General features: G+C 39.5%; 1 protein-coding gene across 2 annotated transcripts; it reads left to right on the forward strand.

Annotated features, from left to right (window-relative positions):
• The first annotated feature begins 1047 nt into the window (after nucleotides 1–1047).
• Nucleotides 1048–18202, forward strand: srp68 (signal recognition particle 68). 2 transcript variants are annotated; one of them, XM_084716219.1, is made up of 16 exons: nucleotides 1048–1203; nucleotides 1676–1742; nucleotides 3543–3656; nucleotides 3923–4118; nucleotides 4408–4490; nucleotides 4942–5051; nucleotides 5232–5311; nucleotides 5519–5659; nucleotides 10391–10489; nucleotides 10655–10719; nucleotides 11846–11999; nucleotides 12349–12443; nucleotides 12585–12714; nucleotides 14969–15044; nucleotides 15155–15207; nucleotides 15938–18202. In XM_084716219.1, the coding sequence occupies exons 1-16, from the start codon at nucleotides 1116–1118 to the stop codon at nucleotides 16163–16165; spliced, it is 1779 nt and encodes a 592-aa protein (XP_084572345.1). In that variant the 5' UTR covers nucleotides 1048–1115; the 3' UTR covers nucleotides 16166–18202. The 2 variants fall into 2 exon arrangements, with proteins under 2 accessions (XP_084572345.1, XP_084572346.1); XM_084716220.1 differs by having other exon boundaries at nucleotides 10658–10719.
• The last annotated feature ends 1445 nt before the right edge of the window (nucleotides 18203–19647 follow it).

Here is a 19647-nt window from a genome sequence, read left to right on the forward strand (position 1 = left end):
CAAAAAAATATGTAATTAGAAATAAAGCAATGTGACAAGACAAAACAATGTAAAAGATATAAGACAAAACAGATGTATAAAGACTTAAAACATAAAAAAGACACAACAAAACAAAAAAGATGTAACAAGACTAAAAACAACATAAAAGTTGAAACAAGACCAAAAAAAAAAAACTAAAAACAATGCAATGAGATGAAAAAGATGTTACATCATGAAAAAGACCTGCCAACACAAGAGGTAACAAGACAAAAAGAACACACAAAAAACTTAATAAGACAAGAAAGAAGTAAAAAAAAAAAATGACCAAAGATATAACAAGACCAAAAAACATAAATGATGTAACAACATGAAAACAGACTAAACAACTAAAAACAATACAAGAAGACAAAAAAGATGTAACAAGATGAAAAAGATGTAAAAACACAAAGAAGACTTAAGACAAAAAAAACAAAAAAGCCATAAGACAAAAGAGAAGTAACAATACTAACAACGTAACAACATGAAAAAGATGTGACAAGTTGAAAAGACAAGACAGAAGATGTAACAAGACAAAAACAATGTAACAATATAGGAAACACCATAGAAGATGGCCACTTTTCACTGTTATACTTTGAGTATACACTTTTTCACTTTTCTGGACTTCTACTTGAGTAAAAATTGTCTGTACTCTTGCCTTCTCTGATGTTGGGAATACATGATACTGCACAGGGGCTTTTTATGGTATTGTTATGTAGTTCTCTTTTGATTTGTTCCTTGGCTGCTGTACAATATGAGTTCTGTGTCATTATAGATTTTATATCTCATAAGGGCCCTCGATGTTTTGTTTGTATATTGTTATATATGGTGTAACTGGGGACTGGTTCAGTTGTAGTGATTGCAGGAACAGTCGTTTAAGTACATACATCAATAAAAAATTATATATTTCTCAGTAGGAGTTCTATCAGAGATTCTGCTGTGAGGATAATCTGCACGGTTGAGTCAGTGATAGCGATAAGATAAATCTCGCGAGGTTTGGATGTAACGTTGCCCCTCCCTGTGCCGTCATTGGTCCCTGGCTCCACTTCTGACTGAGCATGTGTGTGTAGTACCGCTTAGCTAGTCGTTAGCATTTAGAGATGGCCGCAGACAAGCAGAACGAAGCTAAAGTTTCCCCCGTGGACGAAAATAAAGAAAATTTGCCAGATGGAGGACTTGGACTGGAAAGTATCCTTCACTGCACCACGTGTAGCCGCAGGTTATTCTGTTCTTCAGCGAATCTATGCCAGGCTCAGAAGCTAACGTTAGCCCGCTAGCTAGCTCTGTTAGAGGGTAACATTAGCTAGCCCTAGCGTTATTAGGCTACGTGTCATACTGAGGTAGTCAGTGGCAGACGTAAAAAGCAGATTTAATTGACTTGTCACAAACTTTTTTCAAGTATAAGTACGTTAAATCAACTAAGGGTGTTAGTTAATGTGTCATGCTGTAGATGTGTTGATTTGCTCAGTTGTAACTGGTAGAACACTTGAGTTTCAGCAGCAGATACGTCGCCGTTCCTACAGTATATCACAAGACCACCACAGTCTGTAACATGACTGACATATTCATACTTGAAAATGAATGACAAATATTCATCTGGAGTACCATATGTTAATGATGTCACTAGATAAAGTCACGGTCCCTTAACATTCATTCACAGTTTTGCAAATAATCAAGGAGTCCCAGCAGCAGCATGGTCTCAGGCACGGAGATTACCAGAGATATAGGTGAGTGTCCAGTCATACATGACCGACTTGACCATATCTGCAGACATGTCTGTAGTTAACTGTGCGGTGTTGTATAGCTGTTCTCATACAGGTGCTCAGATTTGTCTATGATCACAAGGTACCTCTCTTAACTTTGTGTAAATTTATAATCGCTTTTTATCCCTTTTCCAGACTTTCTGTATAGAGAGCAGACGATTTTGCATGGGACTGCCTCTCATTATTATTTTCATCATTAATTTATCTGTCATTTTTTTCGATTATTAATTGATTAGTGGTTTGGTCCATAAAGTGTCAGTAAATACTGAAAAATGTGTTGTTATGTCTAAATCACAAATGTATTAACTGAACTGTTTTAAAAGGACCAAAGAAACCAGAAAATACTCACATTTGAGAGGCTGAAATCAGAGAGTTTTAACTTTTTTAAATAAGAAAATGACTCAATTAATTAAATTAAACAATTAATTCATTATCAAAATAGTTGGTGATTCATTTGATAATGAATTAATTGTAGCAGCTGATTTTGTAAACAGTGTTTTATACCTTGAGGAAAAACTGAAACCTTTGCTGCCATATGGTGCACATGAGACAAACTTTTACTATCTAATGGAATCAAATATAACAAATTTGCCATAATTCTACATTAAGAAGCTTATCATGTTCAGTTTTGTCCAATTTTTGTCCATGTATTGACATACATGAGGGAGCAGTATATTAGAAACGTCTCAATTTAATTAATTTGAGTACATCACCACCACTAACTACAGCCTCAGTAATAAACACGTGATTGAATTAAGACCTCTCTGACAGTGTCCTCATAGTATAAAAAGAATTTATGGCATAACTGTTGCATACAATTGGTTTGGATTGTACAGGTGACCTTTTTAAAAGACAAGTGTGTAGGATTTGGTGGCATTTAGCAGTTACCTCATCTCAACTTCTCTTTCCAAGCAAGTGGGAAAACTTACAGTGCCTGTGAAACGTGCACAAAAAGCAGAAGGCCATATCTAGAGCCAGTGTTTGGTTTGTCCTTTCTGGGCTACAGTAAAATCTTGGTGGCTTCTGTGGAAGAGAATCTGAACCATTTGTCGCTATAAAGGTCTCATTCTAAGCTATCAAAACAGTTCTTATTATCAGGTGATTATGCACTAATGAAAACATACTTGTGAATATTATATTCCATTTATGCCAATAAACCCCCCTATATCTTCCATCCTGGACCTTTTTTCTTTTTTTTTCTTTTTTTAAAGTGATCACTATTTGTATTTTACATACATCATCTGTCTTTAAAGTGGCTCACATAACAAATCTTGAAGAAACAGAAGTTTCTTTGCCAAATAGGATAACAGTTCTTTGTGTGAAAATTACTTGATTGGTTGTTATGTCAACTTGCAACTTGAACATGTATTTGTAAGTCTTATTAATCAGGGATGAGCTGATCCAATACTTGGTGTCTGGTCAAAATCACTGTATGTCTTAAATAAAATGAAGCAGCACCATAGCTGAGTCATGTTGTGAGCTACGTATTCATTCTTCTAGAAGAATAGAATATTTATTTCAGTTTGAACATAATGTTTTTTTTTTTATGGTTCGGTTAAGCAAAGTGTATCCATTAACAGATATTCATACGTCAAAGGTATTGATAACAGCTTAGTTGTGTAAGGGAGGGAAAAAAAACTCTATCAGATTTGTATGGGCAAATACTCAAGGTTGCAGTATCAGACATGAAAAGTGGTATTAAGCCATCCCTCTAGAAAATTAATTAACTGTAATGTAACCATCTTTGTATCTCTCTGTACCTAGGGGCTACTGCTCCCGCAGACTGCGCCGCCTGCGCAAGACTCTTGGCTTCAAGATGGGACACAGACACAAGTTCATTGGGAAGAAGATAACTGTTGAAATGCTTTCTGACAGCAGGTGAGGAATGGATCGTCTGAGCCGGACCATTGTGTGTACTTAACATACAGTGAAAACTTGATTGTTTATTATTCTACATCAAACACAGCGTCTGTGAGCCACACACCACAGATGAGTTTGGGCTGTTTCCCTGGCTTCTTGTTGTCTATATAAGACACAAGTCTTGAGTTTGTTGGTTACACATCACAAGTTATTTATTGTGTCTGTTAAAAAATTTTTGAAAATATACTACCAAACAACTGATGCAGTGACCTCTCCCTCTTCAGGTATCTGTTGCTGGTTTTGATGGAGGCAGAGCGTGCCTGGAGTTATGCCATGCAGTTGAAGCAGGAGGCCAATACAGAGCCACGAAAGCGCTTTCACCTGCTGGCACGTCTACGCAAGGCTGCCAAGCACAGCGAGAAGCTGGAAAAGCTCTGTGAGAGCCCCCGCGTCGACGCCAAGACCAAACTTGAGGCCCAGGTACACAGAACGGAGTCACCTTCATCCTGCTTTAAGAGGGACAGTGGAGATGTACAGCAAGAGATGTAAATGTGTAATATGATATTGCAGCCTCAAAGGTCCAAAAGTGTCAAGATCAACCTTCGTCACCTCATCCTTCAACTTCAGCAGCCATTTTTTGATGGTCACTTGTTACTGTTGCATTGTAGAGACATAGAATGTATGAATTAAAGTTGCTACAGGGAGCAAAAATCAGATGATTCTTCTTTTTACAACAGCCACTAATTATGATGAATGCATTTTATTTCAGGCCTATACTGCATACCTGACTGGTATGGTGGAGTTTGAATTGCAAGAGTGGAAGCGCGCCATGGAGGCCTTCAACAAGTGCAAGTGAGTCTCAACTTCACTAATGTGACGTATTTCTGAGTGGAACAGGACAGGCAGGCAGAACGTTCTGTTAGAAGGAATTTGATTTGAACACAGGAAAGTAGATTTGTCTGTGTTTTTATTAGCTCTGCGCTGCTAAAAATTGAAGATTGATTAATGAGTGGATGCCATGATATTATTGGTTGAAACTGGTTGGTTCGAGCTTATGTAAGCACACGTCATATATATCAAGAGAACATGATTGGAATTTGTTATATGAAAAAAGAGTTTTGTTTTTGCATATATTGTTTAATAGGTGCACAAGATGACCAGGGCTGTGATCTAAAGTGTTAAAAGGGCATTTTTCATTTCATCTAGACTTAAATGGATTGGGAGATTAAGTGGAAGTGCATTTGTCATACATTAACTTTTTTGACTCTTGGGAAATAGATCAACCCCATTTTTATGTTGTCAGGACCATCTATGAGAAGCTGGCCAGTGCGTTCACCGAGGAGATGGCAGTTCTGTATCGCCAGCGTGTGGATGAGATATCACCCAACATCCGCTACTGTGCTTACAACATTGGTGAGTGATGCATGTGCATACAGGTGGGAAAAAATGATCTCCCTTAAAAAAAATTAAGCAGCCATCTTAGACTTGTGTGGGACTCCTGACACATTGTGCACAAACTACACCAGTCCCAAAGCTCATATACCCATCCCTCCATATACACACACTGTAACTTTTTTTTTTGTCTGATTGCAGGTGACCAGAATGCCATCAATGACTTGATGCAGATGAGACTGACTGGTGGAGGAGGAGGCATGATGGCTGAGAAACTAGAGGTGAACATTCAGTTAATACATGTTAGATGTGGGACACACACTCAAATTTGATCGTAATAAAAAGTAAGCAGAGCAAATACAAGTAAAATTCTAACTAAGATGGAGTATTCATTTATGAAATCCAAAGACATCTTGGCTCTTATGGATTATAAAATTCTTGTTTTCATGAAGATTGTTTCACATGTGGGTTTACTTGTGTCTCCTCAGGCCCTGATCACTCAGGCAAGAACCAAGCAGGCAGCCACCATGAGTGAGGTGGAGTGGCGAGGGCGGACGGTGCCCGTCAAGATCGACAAGGCCCGTATCTTCCTGTTGGGTCTGGCTGACAATGAGGCTGCTATCGCTCAGGTCAGTATTTCATCAGTTCCTCCTTTTCAAAGCAAACTCAACTGTCCTCAGTGTGAGGCCCTAATTGTTAATGGCTCATAATATGACTAGGGTTGGGCCTGTAAAAATGCTCAAATCAGTTTGATATTCAACCAAATACCAGAGTGGTAATAATGAATTTTAAAACTAGGCATCACACATTACTCAGCTGTTCCTGAATGGAACATGAGTGGAGTTGCAAGTTGATGAGTTTTCCTGCAAATTTTTCATAATAGAAGCCTCGATAAGAAATAAAGGGCTTCTGTCCACTGAAATACTAGAAGGCATTTAATTTGAAATGACTACAGGAAGCGTTTATATCAACATTAATGCAGTAACTTGAACAGGGCAAACAGGAGCAGATCAAAACTAGGCTGTACTGACAAACTGTAGATGGCTAGCTGCCTTGCTAACATAGCAAACAAATGTGATGAGCGTTAGTAACCTGACTATCAGGGATAGATTTATATTAGAATTATACTGAAAATGGAAGATGATGGGGTGATTGTTAATTTTCCACCAATGCATTTCACAAACTAGTAAGCAACTTACTGTGAAGACACTGCTTGACTCCAAACCGCCGTCTGCTCAGCTGTGATCTGCTACACATGCTGCAGACAGGGCAAAGAGTTTTGTAGCGACCACCCACATTTCCCATCATGCCTACTAGTGCTGGAGTCAGTAGTTCAAATTTGCTCTTTTATTTTCCATAATGCAAATGTTACTTTTTGTTCGTGTTTGTAATGTGTCTGTTCAGAACACGGTGGTTTATATTTTGGGTCAGGTACTCAACTCTGTATTTTTAACGATACGATTAGCTAAAAATCTGTCGCTGGCTGTTTCTGAAATTCTTTACTAACATGCTATTTAGCATGATGTAAGACGGTATGAGATTTATTAGTATGTTCGAAACCTTAGTATAATCCTAATATTTGTTATTTGTAGACTATTTATGGGAAAACATTACAATATGCAAGCACTTTAATAGTAGCAAGATATCAGGAAGGATGGTGACAAGATGCAGGTTGTAGGGATGGGTTTTATTTCATGTTTAAAACATTTAGATAAACGGTCTTAAAGAGACTATCTGTCTAAAGGTTAAATAAAAATAAAATATCTGTTATAACAGAGTACTGGGAAAAGGGTACCATTGGATACCAGCTCAAAAGTGTTTGAAACCAATCCTGTTTCTTTTAGAGAATCTTGTTTTTGTGTTGATTTATAGTTTTAACCATCAGTGAGGTGTCTGTTAGTTCTTGTGCCCTGTGTGGAGGGGCACTAAAGGGTTGCTATAGATGAGAACGGCTTCTTGTCTCTCTTTAACTTGCCAAACATCTCATAGGCTAACAGTAAATGCTGGTTCAGTCTGCTCGCACAAAATCAGCCTAGTTTAAGCATGTACACCGCACTGGCAACACCAGAAATTGGCTCAACCCTAATATGGTGCTTAAAAATACTTGCTGGCATGTCCCTGTGGCCTAGTGACGTAAAGTTTAAATGATACTTTTGTGTCTATGTGGCATAGTGTGTCCACATGATGGCAGTATCTTATTTGTTGTTCCACTGAATCAGAAAAGAGTACTTTGATGGATTCATCCTTGTGCTTATACATCCCACCTCACCTGGATGTTTGCAAATGCTATACCCCATATGCTTTGTTTGACTTTTAAGTGGTTATTCCTCATTTCCTCACACCTATATGTGCAACTCCACATGCCTAACTATTCTTGCAGTGTGCATACCCCTCTGAATTCCCTACGTTTGTGCAGAGCACCTCTTCCTTACAGCAGTCCATGCAGTTCCTCAAACTTTCACAAGGTGGCACTCTTCCTCTTTACAGTCTGACATGTCCCCTCACAGCCAGCACAGCTCATTCCTCCAGCGTTCATATGCCCGAGAGCTCAGCACACCCTGCAGACACACCTGTCACACCCACAGCCACTCAGGTCTCTGGCATGTAGCCTCTATCATCGCACGACTGCATTCTGTGCATTTCAGCCCACACATGAATACAGGACTACACCCAGTAGGTCTCTGTGGACAGATTAGTGTCATTATCTGTAAACACCTTTCAGTTTCAAATGGGCCCTTTTGGGACTCGACAGCAGTGTTTCTATCCATTGTTAAGCTAATAGTGACTGACTGTGTGATGCCACTTTGAAGCTGACCATAATCTTCAGTTGTTTTTTCTTGATTGTAAGGTCTACATAATAAACACCTGCATCAACTATGTTTGTGAGTCATAGAGTGAATGTTATAAAATTAACTGGCTTGTGTACCACCTGTCCTCGATTGCTCAATGAGAGTCAGAGTATGTCAACACCTGATCCCAGCTCCTGCCCTCTGGGGACAGGAAACACCGTATTGGGCCATACTTCAGTCCCAGTAGAGAAAAGCTCCGTCTACTCCTCCCTCATCTAATCTGTTTATCCAACCAGCCCTCCCTCTGTACAACAGAGATGCTCAACAGGTTGAGCTGGTCTTGCTAGGCGTTGCCAGGGTGTTGGCACGAGTGTGTGGCACTAAAATACCATCAGCCTTCTGGGTGCATGAGAGCAGCCTGATGACCTGTCTATTATCAATTATCAGTGCAAGGAATTTTCTCGTAACATTCCTCCACTATGTTGCTTCCTAAGAGTTTTTTGCCCCTTTTTGAAGACGATGTCCCAGTATCACCTACAAAGGTGTAGTATGCTTTTACATGAGTTTAAAACTAAATATTACTGTATTAACTTTTCTTTCTGTCACTTTCACTCACACTTTCACATTTATGGTAATCCTCTTTCTCTAAATTTCGACCCAACTTGTCCTGTAGTGCATATTGTAGTAACGCAGTGAGAAACACAGGCCCATTGTATGAGCGTGTCGATGAAAGGAAGGTGAGGTGAAGAACAATCCTGTCATTCACAAAGATTTGAACCCTGAAACTCCACAGTATCTGATTGCTGATGAGTTGTGTGCAGGAATGTCTCAGCAGCCTGCTGGACCACATACCTGCGTCTCTCCCCCAGTTGGCCACAGTCACATCCTGCTCTGACTGTAACTCTGCTTTGTATCCAACTACAACTTCCAAACACAAATCAATATTTGTTTGCACAATTTACTTTTATTAGCCTAAGAGTAGGTTTAATCAGGTGGAAAGTGATTCTGAGTGTCTGAGTTTAGATATTGAGGTCAATGTGTATATACTTCATCTCCTTGTAGAGTTTTTATGTTTATTCTTTTATATTTTAAAGATATTTTTGGTGTAAACACTTAGTGGACCACACTGAATCTTGTAGAGTTCTACAGGCTGCAGTTCAGGTTTATAAAGAGCTCTTTAAACTCAAGTCTTCCCCTCCCAAATTCCTCTGGATGTGAAACACTTTGACATAGTTTCATGACTTCTTTTCTTCCTAAAAGCTTTCCCCATCTTTTATCATTTCATATCTGTAGTGCGCTGCACTTAGGCTCTCCATGTAAGATCAGATAAGATGTTCTTTTATGGATCCCTTGTAGGGGAAATTCGTTTTGACACTAATTATTGATCCATAGATTTTGCTACATCCAATATATTAACAAAACACGCACGGAAAATGTTAAAGGAACTATTCTTACATGTATTTTCCTTATGAAACAAACAAATATAACTGTACAACATCTACATTAAGTTTATCTTTTTACCGAACTAAGACGAGTTTGCTGCTGTAAAACCAGAAAAACAAACCAAAACTGGCCAAAAACATCTTGGTAAGTTTTTCCACTGTTCTAACAATCACCAGCTCTGGTTTGGTTGAAATAAATTAATTCACCTTAATTCACCTTAATTCACCACGTTAGATGTGAAAATAGTCCCACTTTACTGGCTGTTTTCCTCTCACTCATCCTCCAGCTCAGTGGGAAACAAAGTGAATGAATATGAAGGCAAATGTGGATTTGGAATAGTTTCTTGTCAAGTTTGTTCCACAGACAGTTTTTACATTCTTAGATCACCTGCATCGATGTGGGCTAGTTTAGTTTTGGCTTCTGTAGTAAGTTTTAAGCTGCAAGTTTTTCCTAAAAGCTCTCAGCAACACATTTCTGGCGTGTGTCAGAGAAATAATAAAGCAGATAAACTGCACTTTTTTTATCTGGGGAATTTGGAAACATTACATGCACAAAACAGTTTGTAACATGTTTAACAAAGCATGATAAAGCCATCATAAACTGCAACATCTTCTCAAAAAAAGATTGTTTGAAAGTCTCCATCTACAGTTAAGCCCTCTTACAATCTCAAAACCCATCAGCTATTTGATGATTTAGCCTCTGGGGGTAACAACCAACGTTTCAGGGGATTCTGGTGTAGCCAGCAGATATCCAGGTAATAGATAAAGCGTGTCTGTGTGCTGTCATTGTTTACAGTTTGATTAGCAACTTGAGACACTAAAGAGTTGGAGATTAATCTCTAAACGGATACATTTTAAAAATAAAGAAATAGTGCTCCACTTCTTTTGCTCTCCACACAGATGACTCACCTGTATGTAACCAAAGCCCACTCAAACATGATTGGCCAGTATTACTTGAACTACAAACAGAAACCAGAACACTTGCTGTAGGAAAACCTTGTCCCTTGCATTATACATTCATATGCAGATATCTGTTTCTAAAAATTAGCCTTATTAATTAAATTAAATTTGGGATCTTAAATGTTGCAGTGTTCCACCATAGGTCATAATTACTGTGTGTGTCCTGCAGGCATCTAATGAGGAGACCAAAGAGCATCTGTATGAGACCCTGCTGGCCGAGTGCAGAGACACCATCCAGGCTGTGAGAGAGGAGCTCAAGAGTGAGGCGGTAAGACACACCAGGTTAACTAGTTGAGTGAAGGAGACGAATGTGAGTTTTTATTTATGGGCTAGATGTTTTCTTGTGGGTCAGAGTCATCAGTTTAACACGTGATATTAAAACAGGAATGTGAAAACTTTTTTTTTTTCTTTTCAATATTGTTTGTCTCTGTAGAAGCAGCGAGAGAGGAGCTCTGATGCTGACAGCGGGAAGGTGTCCAACCTGCAGTTCCTGCACAGGTAACCTGGACACACACTTTACTCAAGACATTTACTTGTACTTCTAAATGATCAAACTTTCAAAATAGACACAGAGAAGGTGATTGTAACCTTGATGTTGCAATTCATTATTGATTTAATATCTCATCTTTGTCTGATTTTTGCCTGTAAAATGTCAGGAAATAATAGAAAAAAATCCTTCAATTTCCCAAAGCCTAAGATGGCCTCTTGAGATTTCTTGTTTTGTTTGACCAACAGACGAAAAACCCAAAGATAATCAGTTTATTATTATTGCAAAGAAAAGCAACTAAACATTACTGAAATTGAATAAGCTGATTATCAAAAATATTTGCCAATCAGTTTTTGCGTTGATCGAATAATCTGTCTGATCAGGACATTATTAGGCAGCCTGATCTCAACGCAAGACAAGTTTAGAGAATGTTTGAAGCATGTTAGCACAGATCCTTATCCTGAAAGAAAAAAAAAACAAAAAAAACATACAAGCAGTAGGATTTGATGATTAATGGATAGTTTGTTGCACTACACAGAATAGGCTCTGTGTGAATCAGTAGAATTTTCATATGTAGAGAACAAAAGTATTGTTGCCTGTGATACAGTGGCCTATATTTAGGTCGAGGCAAAAAAAAAAAAAAAAAAGTCTTTCAACCCTGTGATCTTTCTCTCTCACCACTTGATTACACCGGTGCAGCTGCCAAAGCTGATTGCAGCCAAACTAGACAATGTCTGTGATTCCACCAGACAGGCTGCAACAGGTTTCAGAAGCAGCTCTCCTCTCCTCTCTGCTCTGCTTAAAATGCACACCTAATCCATTTGTGATGGAAACAGCATCAAGCTGCACAGAGCAGATTTGGGCAGGAAGTCAGACACATAAACAACATAGAGCATCTGGTCAGTTTTCAAAATAAAGCACCCTGTGCAGACTACTCATAATAAAAACGGACAAAATCGTACCCTTTAATTATGCCTACTTACCTATGATAGAAGCACAAAAATCAAGGAAAATGACCAAATCAAAAACATCTGAGTAAATCAACGAAATCATCAAGCCATGCCAGATGCAGTCAAGGCATTCCACTGATCTCCTTAATACATGAATAATAATTGAGCTGTTGGTCTCCTCTCCCAGTTACCTGACCTACATCAAGCTGTGTACGTTGGTGAAGAGGAACGAGAGCATGGCCCATACTCTGCATGCTAAACTGAAGGAACCCGAGGCTGACGAGAGCAAGAGAGGGCCCCGTCCACAGGACCTCATCCGCCTCTACGACATCATCCTGCAGGTAAATGTCTGGACATCAGATATCTTTTTATTCACGAGGTTCTGTATGTATGATGACATTGTTTTAAAAATAAAGTTGTTTAGATGTGTGTTTTCAGAGCTCATATTGTGTCAGATTTGACATAGATAATTGTCCACATCAGCACTGTGTATTTCATTAAGTAAAATTAGTATACAAATAAGATCTTATTTGTCAGTTTCTCCCAGTAGCTGTGTGTTGATTTGTTTGATCTGTGTTGTCAGCAGTGAAGGGATGTCTACGTAGCCTGGTTTGACAGTCTGTCATTTCCTGTTCACACTGTAACTCTGTGCCTCCCATCACCCCCCTAACCCTCCTCTTGTCTCTCCAGAGTCTGGCTGAGCTCTCCACCCTCCAGGGCCTGGAGGATGACCACAACTTCCAGAAGGAGGTGTCCCTCAAGACCCTGGTCTACAAGGCCTACAGGTCAGATATTTGTGCTATAAAATCTCAGCCAGCATCCTCTCTTTTTGTTCTCGACCTCCTCTCTTTTTAAAGTTTTGTTTCATATATATGAATACATACAGTCATGTGTTGTTGATGTGATCCCTTCCTCTGTTCCCTCAGGTGTTTCTTCATAGCTCAGTCTTATGTTCTGGTGAAGAAGTGGAGTGAGGCGCTGGTGCTGTATGAGAGGGTGCTGAAATACGCCAAGGAGGTCCAGTCTAAGGCCAAGAGCCTCAACAACAGTCTCAAGGTTGGTCATATAAAAACACAAAAAAAGTCACATTATAGGGAGTCCAGGTGGTTCATTTGGTGGTTATGCACCCCATGTGCCAAGGCTGTGGGTCTGTAGCATCAGCCATGGGTTTGACTCCCACTTGGGGGAAAAAGTCACCTTGCATGTGTTGACATAAACACAAGAAACAAAAGAAACAAAGAAACTCCCTCAACAAAGACCTTGTTTACAGTTGGTGTTGTGATCCGGTCACTCAGACAACCTGCTGATACGATGATTCACTATGGCAACAGCCAGATAAAGAGCAGAGTGTCCGTTTTAATCCAGTGGAGCAGAGATATGAATGTGTCCCAGTGTAGACCATGATAGTTATATTAAAAAACATAAGTGGAGAAAGATATTTTATTCATTGGAGTCCACTCATCATTCATCATTTCCCTTATGGATATTAAAATGCCAGAATCCAACCCTACGTTTGTTTGTATACAATATATTCATCAGCTGTAATTTGTCTTCGACAAAATGCAGATGACACAGACTGAAGATGAAAATATAAATCAAATGGATAAAACACTGTTTACGCATGACCTTGTGATTGTAAAGTCACAGCCCGAACCAGTAATGGTGATCTGCAGGTGTCTCACTTCAAACTGACTGTACATTTTACACATCAATTTCAGACCTGCACTAAATAATTTCTCTCTGCAGTGTTCTATATTTGATTGTGTGTAAATATTTCACAGTGAAATGCTGTCAAAACAAATAAAGACATATGCAGCTGATACTCAAAAACTCAATTTTAAACTGCATTTAGTTTTAGTTGGTTAGTTTTGGAATCTTAGTCATTTCAGCTGCACCGCAATCATCCTCACTCAAATATTCACATCATCTCCAACATGAAAACTATGATAGGAATCTTCCGTCAGTGTGACTGATCACAGTATGACAAGTGATTGTTCACCGAGCTGTGTCTTATACACATTATTATACACACACAGTAATATTTCAGTGCAGGGTGGCTGGTTGAGTCACAGTGTTATGAAAGATCATGTATAGATTTTTATTCTGAGATCCACTGATGGCTAGCTCATAAAAGTGTTCGTGTTAACAGTAGTTCTTGGGTAATAAACTAATATCTAACCAGGGGTTTGATGTTTCTAAGACATGTAGTGCATTCAGATGAGCTGTGTTATCAACTGCATGAATGAGGAAATGAAACAGTGTGTCAGACAGCTCCTTCAGACTCTGCAGGAGGGGCACAGTCAGGGAGAAACCAGGCCAGGAAAATATGTCTATTGTATCGTGATATGAGACTAGATATGATAGATTTTGGATATTGTTACATCATGATATTACAAGTGTCATCTTTTCCTAGTTTTAAAAGCAGCATTACAGTAAGGTGATGGGCTGTTGTAGCTGTTCTATTATTTATCTTTACCAATTTAATCATTATATCCACATTACTGATGATTATCAAAAAATCTCCAAAATCACAGATGGTCGTCCCTACAATATTGTTGCAATATCAAGGCATCTGGTCATAATAATGTGATTTTTACTCATGTTATTACTGGAGCTGCTTATACTTCTTGGAGGTGCACAACATTTCATCAGTCACAGGCTATATGATCAGTAATAATTGTGATAGGCATTTCAACCATATCGCTCAGGCCTAAGAGAAACTCACTTTGTTGAAGAAAACCTGCCAATGAGCAGGTTAGCTTTATAGCATTCAGAGTTACCATGGTAACTGACTCAGAGTTTAAGATATGTCTCCTTCTGAAACAGAAAACCCAGAGTTTCACTCATCTCAGGCTCAACAAACTAAAAATGCTTTCTGAAACAGAGCCCTGATGTGTCGCCGACAAGGACAAGACAGGAAAACGCATCAATTCATCTTGTCGTGCATGTTCATCAGGTCTTCAAACATTTTTTGTTTTTTCCCTAGCCTGGTTGAAACATAGGGCATTTGTCTGACAACTAACTGGCACAATAACTGTGCGAGAGGGGTTTTGACCCCATAAGTGACATAAGCAGTCATGAAATCTGAACACAAGCAGTCAGCTGGACACTTTGGGGACGTATGATAGACACAGGTGTGAACAGTGATGTGTGCCAACTGTGTTTGGATCACTGCATTTGAAAACAGGATCAGATTTCTCATGTTTTGAATTTTACCCTGGATGATTTTGTGCATAAAAGGTCTTTGTGGCAGTTCTCCAACATCTGAACTTGACCAGAAGCCTCACTGTTGTATCTCTGGTTTGTGCAGGATCTCCCTGATGTTCAGGAGCTCATTGCGGAGGTCAACGCTGAAAAATACTCCCTTCAAGCTGCTGCCATCTTAGGTGAGAACACCTTAATGAACAGTTTTCGAGCCAGCTCATTTGTTTTTACAGTACGAGAACCCATTTAGGCCTGTTCTCTGTACAACGCTCAGGAAATGTTTGTGTTTCAGACACTGATGAGACTGCTGAAGCTCCTTCCCAGCAGCAGGTGAAAGACAACACGGTAAGAGGACAAAATCAAGGGACACCACAACAATATTATAAATGTTGTCTATCAAAGTAACAAATGAATTTGTTCAGCTGTCTTCCGTAAAAGTTAGAAAATTCGATCTCTAAATCTTAGAGTTTTGAGAGTTGAATTTTTAAAGGGGCAGTCAGAATCAAAAATCCATATTTTTCCTCTGGCCTGTAGTGCTGTTGATCCATCTGTACTGTTTCGCTGTGAGCTGTAGAGTTTTGTAGATATCAGCCATAAAGATGTCTGCCTTCTCTACAGTATAATAGGACTAGATGGCATTAGTCCTGTGGTGCTCAGAGCCTCAAAAATACATTTGAAAAACTCAACAGCAGTGTCTCCAGAAATCATGACCTGGTTACTCAAGATAATCCACACATCATGTTGTGAGTAGTTTCATGTAGGAACTACTTTCTTTCTACAGTAGCATCTACTAGACTCTACTTTATGTCTAGTAGTTCCTCCATGAAACAACAAGGTGGATTATCTTTAGTAATCAGGTCATGATTTTTGGAAAGAAGACACTGCAAATTCTGTATGTGTGTGTATTTATTTGTCAAATAACAAACTGGAACAACTAAATAGCCCTTTAAACAGCTCTACAGGCCAGGGGAAATACATATTTTTGATTTTGGGGTGAACTGTCCCTTTAATATAAACTTGCAGTTTACTGTGATTAAATAATTTTCACTTTTTCCGTTCTCCCTCCTTCATGCAGCCCCTCTGCAACCGCCTGGAGACCTTCCGTCTCGACCCCACCCTCGTGGGAAAACAGCCCAATCTGGTCCAGTTCCCTCCGGACTTCCAGCCAATCCCCTGCAAGCCCCTCTTCTTCGACCTTGCCCTCAACCACGTGGCCTTCCCACCCCTGGATGACAAGGTGGAGCAGAAGGGCAAAGGCGGCCTCACCGGCTACATCAAGGGCATCTTCGGCTTCGGCAGCTAAATCGGTCCCCCAGGCTCTGGTCTCTCATGAGAGAGCCACCGGGCCCCGAGTTTACCACAACCAACCAGACTTGGGTCAGATGTTAATTAGAATAATTTCAGTTCCTTTTTATGTTTGATTTTAGTGCCTCAGTTCAAGATGGTAGAGTTGGCAGTTCTGAAGAAGGCAGAGTGAGTTGAATCTTCCAAGAAAGATGATGGAAATCTAATCAAATCCATTTCAAGTAGCAATATGACCCAAGTCCACCTGCCTCCTTTAGAAATAACACCAGGCGTACAGGCTCCCTCTTTAATTTGAGCTGTGGCTGCATCTCTGTGGCTTTGACTGGTCACATGCTTTTGATCGGTACAGCCAAGTCGATCTCACAATCCTGTCGGAGTGAACGAAGCCATTTAGGCACCATTAGGTTTTTGTTGTTGTTGTTGTTTTCAGTGTTATGTAAGCGCCTTCATGTAATTATGTCTCCATTTTCTTTTTCTTTGTTTCAGCTTTGTTTCTTAAACATAGAACTTATACAGTGCAGTTTTGCATTGGCGAGTCAGCCCACCACGTCTGTAACCACACAGAGAAATTTCACCAAAAAGTCTAGAAAACAGATAAACACAACAGGGTAGTAATGCATGATTAAAAATGCTACAAGGAGTTTTTAATTGGTTATGAAACAGTCTCAGTTTAATACTGATGCTTCTATTTGATGTGCAAAAGCAAATGAGACCATCAGCAAGAAGATCAGCTATTTCTGTATAGTTATTCTTGATGCCTGCCACTGAAATCAGATAAAATAATCTTGTTACATTTTCTAAGGCAAAGTTGCAGTGAGTAATATGCTAACCGATTACAATGAAGAGCAAAGCAGAAGGAGATTTTTCTTTAGACTATTTCATTTTTTTTTTACCTTATATTTTGTGGTTATTCCGGTAGAAACACTACCACTTTTTTCCCACAGGGGCCTCTAAAATCAACACAGTATGGAAGTTCACTGCAGATGCTTTACATGGATATGATTTGCTGTTTAAAAAAAGCACAAGAAGAAAGCTATCTCGACACCTTTTGTTGTCCATCTTTTGTGACATCAGTGTACAACTCATGAGCAGGCCTCTTCAAACGAATTAAGAAAATAGTTGGGAAGAACTGGGATAGAACTTGGAAGTTTGAGGTTCATCAGCAGGATGATGAAAGACAAAGCCATGAACCAAAGTGTGAAACTTGTTTTCCTAAAAATACAGGATGGTTCAGTGTTTTAATTCAGCTGCAACCTACACAGATCACCTACACTGTATTTGTTGTATGACGTGCGACAAGGGTCCAACTGCAGCAGCTCGTCTACATGGAGGCCCAGGCCTCAAGTTTAACACCCATCGGTCTCACAATATTAAGGCGCATGTTTTCTACAGAAGGAGCTGCTGGCTGATGTTGCAGCAGCTCTTCAGACTGTAATGAACCCCTGTGATGTTTTTATTTTGACATTTTATTTCATTTTTTAAGTTTCATGTCAGCAGAGTCACTGTTGTAGGACAGCAGTAGCCATTAAGGAGTTTTTAGCAGCCTTTCATTTGTCACACCACCACGCCTGTGTGTCAGCCATGAGTAGGACTAAACTTTTTTTCATCACCACTGACATGTCTATGGATACTATACTAGACTGTAATACTCAAACTCTTGTCTTCAGTAGTTTGTCAGACATCATGTTCACACCAAAGCAGCTCATCCTCTGATCCCAAAGGGACCTGGTCTCCCTGTGATACCCAGAGAACTGTTTCACGGTCACTCACCCACTCATATGTTTAACTGTTTTGATGTCTAATTTATATCAACATCTTGGTTTTATCTTCTTTTTTTCTTCCCCTTCAGTGTTTTATGTTAAAGAATCAAGATGGACGTGCTGGAACGGTTCCAGCACTTTACCTCGATCAGCCTGGAAAACATTTAGTCATGATCAGTACTTTTTGGAAACACAAGTGGAAAGAGAAAAGAAATGATGAGAATGTATGATTTGATTTAATTTCCAGGCCTATAATTAAAATATATTTGCACCAACCACTGTCTATTTGTTCATTTCTTCTGTGGAAAATTCAGCGATGCTCATTTCAAACCTCGTCCTCGTGATTTAAAGATACCAAAAGGATCATGATGGAGGACAAAAAAATGTTTCTGTCATCTGTGGTTTTTCTTAGAATTATTGTGAAATCAAGTTTGTTAGGTTTTACACAGTAAAAGTTGACATTGTGGAGTACAGAGGTGTGACTGTTGCACCTCTGTCTTGGGTGTGGGTGTGTTAGTAGAAGTGCATAGGATGCCTCAGCAGGGTGTGAATGTGTAAAGGTTTACTCTGTATATGCATTTTCATAAGTATGAATAATTAAACGGGTGTGTTTGGTACTCAAGCACGTCCAGCTATGCAAATAACTTTTCTACATTTTAACATCAAAGAGTACATTTGATAAAAAGAGTTAACCCCCCCCCCCCCCCCCCAGCACACACACACTCTCCAATATGTCTTATCTGCCGTCTGTCATCACCGTCCCGTACACACATTCCTCTGTCACTCCAGAAACATACCTTTCCTTGGTGAGGTGGAGATAAATGTTTATTTGCAGGAAGAAACCAGAGATTAGACAGTATCATTACTAATCAGCTCAGTGTTTTTACATTACTTCAAATCAGTTCATTCGCAGCCTGTGCCTTTATTTTACTGTTGTGAGGTGAAAAGATGAAGGACATGGAAATAAAGAATTTCTCAGAAAAAATCTATTTATCGACAAGCAGATGTCTTTGGTGTCCAGGTTGTATAGTAAAGGGAAAGGTGAAAAAGTCCAAAGTACAGGACCATACAAGCGTCAGAGCTTTGTGAGACGAGATTTACTTTGTAAACCAGACAGCCGTGCTTTGTCTGCTGTGTGTAGTTTAATGAAAGAGACTGACACACCCTCGCTGTGTTTCTACCTTTGTTGTTTCCTCTCAGTTCAGCTGGAATTTGGAGGCATGCAGATAATTTCCTCCCTGCTGTGTTTATGTCACCCTGAAACTATGAGAATGAACTTGACAATGTTACTGATCCTTTTTCAAGCACAGTCAGATTTGACCTCCACTGACAGCTGACCTTTAACTCTGAAGGACCAGAGTGCAGCTTTACAGCTACATAAACAGCCGTTTCTATGTCTGTGTCACTTGTCATGTTCTTCTGTGTAATCTTTTCTCTTTAGCCAGTGTGGCTCTATGGATGATAATGTCAGTCCATTGGTTGGTCCACCCATAGATTGTATAAGAGAAGTGGATGTAGCCACTGTGATGTCATCCATTGGTTTATACCATCTTGAAGCCTCAAGTTTGGCATTTTGGCCGTCAGTAGTGACCATATTTGGACAAGACGCTGGAGCTGGGCAGGAGCATAGCAAATTATAAGTTAATAGCTAGTGCTAGCAAGGTCCATCCATTCAGCATTATTGGGGCCTTCACAAATGTGACAGTTACCCATGATGCCA

The sequence above is a fragment of the Lutjanus erythropterus genome, chromosome 3, assembly GCF_056507025.1.
Source record: "Lutjanus erythropterus isolate fLutEry1 chromosome 3, fLutEry1.hap2, whole genome shotgun sequence".
Lineage (NCBI taxonomy): Eukaryota > Metazoa > Chordata > Actinopteri > Lutjaniformes > Lutjanidae > Lutjanus > Lutjanus erythropterus.